The 9,263-nt window shown below is 30.9% G+C and overlaps 1 protein-coding gene and 1 long non-coding RNA gene across 2 annotated transcripts; both read left to right on the forward strand.

Annotated features, from left to right (window-relative positions):
* The first annotated feature begins 686 nt into the window (after positions 1-686).
* On the forward strand, positions 687-9,018 carry LOC109860181. The gene is made up of 2 exons (XM_020439099.1): positions 687-1,203; positions 7,877-9,018. Exons 1-2 carry the CDS (start codon positions 892-894, stop codon positions 8,156-8,158), a joined length of 594 nt encoding a protein of 197 aa, XP_020294688.1. The 5' UTR covers positions 687-891; the 3' UTR covers positions 8,159-9,018.
* On the forward strand, positions 1,730-4,611 carry LOC109860182. The gene is made up of 3 exons (XR_002250792.1): positions 1,730-1,970; positions 2,173-3,979; positions 4,192-4,611. It is a non-coding gene; the product is annotated as an uncharacterized LOC109860182 (long non-coding RNA).
* Positions 9,019-9,263: the final 245 nt, after the last annotated feature.

Here is a 9,263-nt window from a genome sequence, read left to right on the forward strand (position 1 = left end):
TTGGGCATTTCTCTTTCTCGCGTTCTTTCCAATGCTTTGTCTCGCTCGCACTCGCTTAGTAGACGCGCCTGCGCATAATGACGCTCGACTATCTATACCCATATTTGGACTTCGTGCGTCTCTCTTTCTCGGGCCTCGTGCCTCTTATTGCGAAGATACGCGACTAGCAATATAGAAGTATTATATATATGGTCAAATTGCGCTCATTTCACTTCCGCTTCGATATATAAGTACTCTACTTCCAATGGAAACGGAACACTAAATTTGATCTGTATCGGAGTGAAACCGAATTGATGGTTTTGGTGGAAACTAGACCATTGAATTGAATTTTATGTCTAAATGTGAATAAAGTTTAAATAAACAATGTCGTTTTTTTACACGTGCGTGTGCTACAGATATGTTACGAAAAATTTGTTTACAAAAAGAAGTCAAAAATGTGTGTGTGTGCACATTTAAAAAATATTACTCAAGCTTTGTATTAAAAAAAATGTTTAAAAAATTACAAGAATTATATTCGTTACTTCAGAATTTAAAAAATTATTTTTACACGAGTAATTTCCTTTCAAAAGATTGTTTTGTAATAATCCTTTGACTTTTTTCACCGCATGTTCCGTTTACCTACCCGTCACATTTAAAAGTCTGTCGGCGGACATTTACAGAATTGAATCCACCAATCAAACCACTTCTCGACGAAGAACATCATGAAAAATGTCATGGGAACTTCCCTTCTAGCTGTTATCCTAGTATATCAGGTGACTGAGAAAAGCGTTTGGGATCTATTACCAACGGTCGTAAACGCGTCCCTCTCGCTCTGACTTGTCTTCTTGGAAATCGCGCAACAAAGAGGACTAGAACACAGCACGCGAGACATAACACGTCGTCGCGACGAGAATGCGACCGGATTCGCGCAGCGTGTCGTTCACGTTTCACCGGGAAGTGCTGGCCATGCGGAACTCGCCGGAGGTGGTACGGAGGTCGCGCAACCTACGCCAGCGTCTTCAGGATCGATTTGACAAGGACCGCGGAGCCGGCGACAATGCGAAGGAGAAACCGTTGAAGACAAAGGAGTCCGTCGACCGGGTCTGGAACAACATCAGTCTTGGCAATGTATCCGCGGACTCGAGACGCGCGTTGCGCAGCGGCGCCGAGAAGCTGTCCAAGACGATATCTTCGGTGCGCACTACTTTCGGCACGATATCTCAAGTAAGAATGTTATGAACTTCCACTTTTATGAAGGAACAGTTCACTTTTTATTTTATGTGCGACTTTGTTGCAGTGTCATTCTCACGAATTGATTTTAGAGATTTTACAGTTTTGAGCTGTTGAAATATAAACACAAAAACTTAATTCATTTTATTTACTTATATATTGATTAAATTAAATTTTAGTAACTTTGTTTAATAAATTTAATTTTAATAAGTTAAAGTAAATTTTATTTACTTAAAATAAATGTCCCAGTGCTTAAACATGTCTCTGTACTTAAACAATCACTCGATTTTTCATTTATATTAAACTATTTTACTGATATTTACAATAATCAAAAGTTTTAATATTTTTAATTGTATTATTATTAAAACATTGTAATAAAAATTTTCTAAACAGTAGATGTGATAAAGAAAAGAATAATTTTTGAGATTAGTAGCAAATTCATTGCGTTTTCAACTCCTACGTTAGCAGTTTGCGTATAAGACAAAGTATATTCTTCTTAAGGTTATAATTAAATACACAAAATAAACTTTTTTGTTCAGCAAAGATTTTTAAAACTCATTATAGACTATAGATTGATAGAAAACTTTTTTCTATATCTTTAATTTTTAGTTATAATAATTAAATTATTGTGTTTATATACTGGTACAAGAATCCGCCGGTGGCGGAGTTGTTAACACTTAATTCATCATAGCGTAGCGTCACCCTTGCGTACACATATAAAATAATATTTGTGCGACAAAACAATAATTTGCACCGAATCAGTAAGTATTTTTATATTTTTATGGTTTTATTGTATATATATATAAATATATATCTAAACGTACTAAAATAATACTATTTTAACTAAAATATTTAAATATAATATGATAAATTAAATGACTTGTTTTCATAACCTTATCAAAAAATTATGAAACTCAAATTTGAATAGTTTTTACATTAACATTAATTTTTATTTATTTTAAGTAATTTGGATGACAAAAATTAAAAAAAATGTCAAAAGCAATCAAAAAAAGCAGAGAGACGAAAAATTACTCTCAAGACAACGTCAATAATGCAGTAGATGCTGTCAAAAAAGATATGTCATTACGTGTTGCAAGTAAATATTTGATGTTTCCTGCTGCACAATTTATGTGAAATCTGAAAATATTGTTCCTTTGATGGCTCGAAAGAGCCCACAAACATATCTAACAAGAGAAGAAAAAAACAATCTTGTAGAATGGATTTTTTATCTAAGTGAACGAGGATTTCCAGTAAATAAAAATCAACTTTTGGACAGTATGAGAGATGTAATTGTTGAATTGAAGATAGAAACCCCTTTTGTAAACAACAGACCTGGTCGTCACTGGGACGAGACGTTTCTCCGGCGTCATCCTCAGTTAACTTCAAAAGTAGCTCAAACGTTAACATCAACTCGTATTTCAGCAACAGAGGAGGTTTTACGCAATTGGTTTAGAGAAGTCGACCAACACTTAAAAAAACTAGATTTGCTAAGAATCGAACCACCAAGAGTTTTTAATTGCGATGAAAGTGGATTTCAACTTTGTCCAAAACCAGGTTGTGTTGTTGTAAGAAAAGGTTTCAAGTCTGTGTACAAAATTGCTGATGGTGATGAAAAGAAGTACTTGACTTCATTATTTACAGTGAATGCAGCGGGCTTAATAGTCCCACCTATGGTTGTGCATTGGTACCAACGATATGGTGTAAGCAGTAAAATGTCTGCAAGATGGAACATTGGCTTGACTGAAAAAGGATACATGGCTGCGGAGTCATTCTTTGAATATATTTCAAACATCTTTTATTCACGACTGATAAAAAATCAAATTAAATTTCCAGTCGTCCTTTACCTTGATGGTTATTCATCGCACTTGACTTTGCTTCTGGTTCAGTTTTGTCGCAGTAACTAAATTGAATTAATTGCATTGTATCCCAACGCACATTCTCCAGCCGTTAGACGTATCTGTTTTATTATTTAAAAAATGCGTGGAAAGACTATATAATTGGAGATTAAAAAACGAAGGTTAATGTTTGAAAAAAGATTTTGCTCCAGTATTGAAAAAAACATTTTGATTCTCTAAACAACTTAAAAAATATGATTAAAAATGAGTTCAAAACCTGTGGATTCTTACCTTTTTCGGTGAATACTGTTAATTTCAATATGTTAAATAAAAATAAAAAGCCTGGTTGCACTGAAAGCGAGACCAATGACGTGAATTTGAATTCTAGCAATAAGAAACACGAGTATAATAATCATTTACAAATATTTGAAAACAATATTACTTCGGAGATATTAAGATTTCAAATCAGCGGAGCTCGCTAGACCAATTCAATACGAAGGATTGTTTATGTACTGGATAAACATCAAGCAACAATGTGGTGTGAATTGAATCTTATATTATTATAACAATATGACTAAATATTTTAATATTTTTTCTTGAAATAAATTTATTTAAAAAATTTAGTAAACATAGTTCAGTTTTAACTACGGAAAATAGTAATCTAACTTTAGATTCTATTCTAACACTTACTTTTGACGAAAGAATGATTGAGAGTGTAAATGATGAATGTAATGTTACTGTAAGTATTACGGAATGTGTAAGCAAAGAAAATAGTTACGTTCCAGGTGAAAATCAAGAACTAAATCTGGAAAATAAAGACATTCTTATCGTAATAGTACAAGATTTAAGTATTAGTATTGAAGTATTAAAATACGAATATTTTACAAGATTCAGATATTAAAATAGTATAATATTAGATATGAATGTTTTACAAGGTTTGTAAATTTAAATCCTTTCTTATAACTTATTAAATTGAAATATTTATTTACTTTATAATATTCCACATAGCATGGTTAGTAGCACAAACGTTTTCGTAACGTGTTTTTTTTTTTTTCAACAAAACGTTACCAAACCGTTTGTGCTACTAACCATGCTATGTGAGATGTGATATATTAATAATCTAAGAAAGATTCAATTTTCTTTGCAGTCAAATATATATGGTAGCAATGATGACAATAATAACGTGCAAAATCGGATGACTAGAGGATATTTACTTTGTCTCCCAGATAGCACATGGATGTCTATTAGACGTCCATCGAACGTTTCCTTGTGAACATTGGAACGTCCGATGGATGTCCGATTAAAGTTCGCTGGACGTTCAGTGGACGTACATTCGAGGTATGTTTGCAACTCCGTACGACGTCCATAAAATGTCCATGCTGGACGTTCACTGAACGTTCGACGGATCTTAATTGGACGTCTAATGGACGTCTAATGGACGTTTTTATTTCTATCAACGGACGTCCACAGAATGTCCGAAACATGTTCCGTGTTTAAAAGTTGCATTAATTATAAGTTTTAACACTCTTGGTTATTAAAAATATTTATAGACATAAGTGAATTTTATAAAATTTAATATATATGTTATATAACATTTAATAAAAACGCAAATTGATTTAAAAATTACAATGTTTCAGAATTGCGAATTTTGTTCTATTTGAGAAAAAAATTAGATATATTTAAAAAATTAGATATATTTAAAAAACAGTATTTATTAAGAATGTTGTATCATATGAATAGAAGTAGGACAAAATATAATATAAATATATAAGATGTCCAAGAATCTATAAATATACAAGATTTGTGTCCAAGAATGTCCTATTTAAGATATTCCAATATTATATTCGAGAATGGATGTCCATAAAATGTCCTGCTTAGGATATTCTCTTTATGTCCAATAATGGATATTCGATGGATATCCATTTTCGGTCTGTGGACATATGGACTTAAAATGGATCTTACATGGACGTTCCAAAGATGTTCTGTGCTATCTGAGCTATTATCTTAATTAGATGTTGATTTTTCAAAGGACATTTTATCGTTCTCTGGACGATTTTGTGAACATGAACGATCGAGATCTGTTAAACTTTATTATATATTTATTTGACAGATTTTTTATATCATTTTTTAAAAATAATTTTATTGCTTTTCTGTATAAGAAAATTTTACCATACTAGTACAATTCTGGCATAAAATTACTGATGATATTTGTGCCAAGGATAGCCAGTAATATTTTTCTGTAAAAGACGTCGTTCACATTTCAGAGAGAGTATTGTATTTTTTAATTTACTTTAAGTATCGTCGAAATTTCGAATGTAGAGATAGAGTTTACTTATGTTTCTGAAATAGAAGATAATTTAATAATTAAGTCTAATAGCTTCGCAGTCTGAGTGCAGGAGCTACAACAAAGAAATCACGAGTTCAAATCCATTCAACACCTTAGAATTTTTTCCGGGTCGATTTCTTCTCTCGAGTATATAAGGTGAAAGGCGAACAGTATCAGGCCTCCAAGAAGAAATAAGGATAAAAAATATTTTTTACAGAAATGCTGAATTATATATTACTATTGCCAATGTACTAGTATTTTAGTAGTAAAATTGTTCTATTATTTTTCTGTAAGAGTTCTAAACAATTACAAAACTTTTTTTCGAAAAATATTAATGTAAAAAATATAGGTTTTACACAGAGAGAACGGTTTCTTTAAATTCAATAATCCGATTTGTTTAACTCATATTTGTTGCATTCAAACAACAATTTTATACCAAACAACAATTTTGTTGGATGAAAATTATATTGTTATGTTAAAATAAATCAAATTATTTGACGGAAACAATACAAATGTTTAAAATAATTTATTCCAACGAAATAATATTTTATTTGGTTTTAATAAGCATTATTTAGTGAAAAAAATCATTTTGTAACATAAGTATAACATAAAATATATTTGATTTAAATATAGCATTGGTTGAGACAAAAACTTTCGCGTTGTAAAAATGTACTTTAAATTATAAGAATAATTAATAATTAATAATAATAAGAGAACTATTTTTATCTATTGTTGCAGATACATTGCACTGTAATAATTTTAATAAAATAATAATTTAAAGAAATAATAAATAAAATGCGTATAGGATAGCTTGAGAATAAGTAGATAAAAATAATCAAATTTTAGTAAGGAACAAGTAGTCTTGCGGACTGAGTGCAGGGGCTTGCGAATACGACGGAGGCATCTCGAGTTCTCGAATCCCCGCTATCACCGTTAGGACTTTTTCAGGTCTAGTCTCTTTCAATGGAGTTCATCGGTTGATTGGCAAGCTGAAATCGGGCCTCCAAAAATTACTTTCGAGTAAATTATCAAAGTTGTGTGAAGACGCAAGCCGTGCAAAAACTTTTTTTTATTGAAGTTTAAGATTTATTTAACTTAACAAAATACTTTGTTTGAAATTAAATCGGAATGTTGAGTTCAAAATCAAGGTTGTTTAGACTATTCCAATGAAATAATTTGTTTGGATTTAACAAAATTTGTTAAATCTAAAGAAACCGTTCTCTCTGCGTATTCTGTAAAAGTTCTTGGAATGTCCTACATATATCCTGTAAAAATGCTTGAAACGTTCCACATAATAGCTTAAGGATAATTCAGGGACGAAAGGGCGCACATTTGTTCTTCCTCAATATATCCAGAGGAGATCCTGGGATTAAAATAGGATATCTGTTTCGTCCGTATAAGATGTCCTTTGGATTTTCAGAGGACGTCCATGTGCTATTTGGGAATAGATTCAATATCATTTAAAAAAAATAAAAAAGAAAAGCTTCAGAAACAACATAAAATTGAAGAAAGAAAGAAAAAAAGAATTGAAGCAAGAAAAAAGAAAATTCAAGAACAAAAATTAAAAAGACTTATAAAAAAAGAAAAAGTTGGAAAAAAGCATCAAAAACAAAGAAAGAAACTAATTGAAGTTAAAAAAAAGAAAATTCAAATGCAAGAATTACAAAAGCGTATAAAAAAAGACAAACTGGAAGAAAAGCAGCAAAAATTTGAAGAAAGAAAGAAGAAAAGAATTGAAGAGAAAGAAAGGAAAATTCAAAAACAAGGTTTAAAAAAGCATATAAACAAGAAAAAAGTTAAAGAAAACTTAACCATCTAAAATTCATAAGGAAAAAATAAAATTAAAAAATAAAAAGAACCTAATATTTGTTTCTATTATTATTATTTATTATATTAGAAGTTTAGTTAAACATTTATTTAAGAACATGTTTATTTAAGATAAGTTATCAAGTAGTTAATTTAAAATATAAAAAGTTGATTAAAAATGTTTATTTTTAAAGTTTTGTAAAAACTTCAAATTTTAAGTGATTTGTAATAAATCTATAACTTTTCATGAAAGAAAATGCATAAATAATTTTTTTCTTATTCTATATTGTCGTAATAATAGCGTTTAAGTATTGGGACAAGATATTTTAATTATTGGGACAGGTTAGAAAACTTATTTAAGCACTGGGCCATAGCAGGTATGTTAGAATTCGATTAATTTAATGTTTTTTTTTTTTCTATAAACCAGCTCTTTAAAGCTTTATTTAGTAAAAATATAATCTGGTTCTTTAAATAAATACTAACGCCCATCAACAAAAGTTAAATTATAAAAGTATGATTTGTATAAGTTAAATAGCTCTCGTAAGTGTTTAAGTATTGGGACATTTACTTTAATATAATATTAAATGTTTATAATATTAAATGTTTTTTTTTCTTTGTATTATATACACAAAATTGCAAATTTTTAATTAAAAGCATATTGAATAAGTGCGTTACACCTAAAAATTTTATCTTATTGCAGAAATTCAAAAGTTCTACACGCAGACGTCAGAGATTAGAGGAGCAACAGTCCCCAAGCGCGTGCAATATGCAGACACCTCAGACTCGATCTCGTCAACTGTTGGGCCGTACTCCGACAAAGTTGTACAGTCCCTTTGGCATTGAGTCACCGAGGCATGCGTGGGACAAAGAAAACGAAGTTAGCACACCCATGCGCGCTTCCTCACCAGAATGCGGCACACGTTACATTCAGTGCAGACCGTTTCGCTTCACGAAAGCAAAAGGATTCTCCATGCTGAGATAAGAGTATAACGTCTGGATATTTATTATTATATCCTTTCAGATTTTCTCACACATCGATCTCTCTTTACTTCCTAGCAAAACGCAGTAGGATTGCGTGCCTTGTGCAACAACATTTATATATCGAATATATATATTGTGTAATTTATTTATGATTTATATGAAGGACTTGCTCTGCGAGCGACGCAAGATTATCATCAAATTGATAATTGTTTTTTTTTCACTAGTAGCATACAGGTATGCTAGGTACTTTTATTCTCCATCGCTTTTCTTTTTCTATACACGTATGATGAGCTCTCTGTTTTTACTTTTTATACATATTTACATATTTATATCCATGTCTAAATAATAATAATATATACGAGATACGGTAGAGTCCGATGTTTGTATTCGATCGCATGTCGAGAACAAAGTTGAAACAACACTTTGAAGATCTCGAAATGTTTCAGAACGCTGGTACAGAACGCCGAGAAGTTATTGCTGTGGTTTAAGATTTTTACTGTTTCTTGATGTGCATTACATAAGACTTCTTTAAGTCACTGTTTTTAAGATATTCATGGAAATATTTTAGTAATTTGTTATGTCAAAATCAAACTGAAGATATTTTGTATTCGTCTTACATTCCCTCTTTATTCAAATTAAATAAGTGTGAATACAATTAAGCACAAACAAATTGCACAAATTTTCGAAATAATATAATTAAAAAAGCACTTAGATACCACTTAAACTGGTTTATTCTGATTATCATGTTTTCCTTTTTGACAAAATCGCAAAAAATAGTTAGTTTGCATGTTTTTTATTTATTCTGTATATACAGGGTGTCCGACAATTACTTTAACAACTCTCATAGGCAGGTAGAAGGAGTGAAACTGAGTCAAAAAGTCCTGAACCATTTTTTTTATATTACATATAATAAAAGAGTAAGTATTGAATAAATCAAGCCAATCAGCGCCGACCTTTAGCCGAACGCACATCAGTGAACCACACGCCTGGTGTGCATGAGCGTTCCGCGCGACTCACTGCGTGCGCCCGGCTAAAGGTCGACGCTGATTGGCTTGATTTATTCAATAATTACTCTTATTATATGTAATTTAAAAAAATGGTTCAGG

This window comes from Pseudomyrmex gracilis, unplaced genomic scaffold (genome assembly GCF_002006095.1).
Source record: "Pseudomyrmex gracilis isolate BER0280 unplaced genomic scaffold, ASM200609v1 scaffold_341, whole genome shotgun sequence".
NCBI classification, from domain to species: domain Eukaryota; kingdom Metazoa; phylum Arthropoda; class Insecta; order Hymenoptera; family Formicidae; genus Pseudomyrmex; species Pseudomyrmex gracilis.

Excerpts from the sequence above, each read along its gene's own strand:
- LOC109860181 (XM_020439099.1), top strand. The coding sequence starts at position 892 with ATGCGACCGGATTCGCGCAGCGTGTCGTTCACGTTTCACCGGGAAGTG. Across the intron at positions 1,204-7,876 it reads CTTTCGGCACGATATCTCAA|AAATTCAAAAGTTCTACACG; the intron begins GTAAGAATGTTA and ends ATCTTATTGCAG.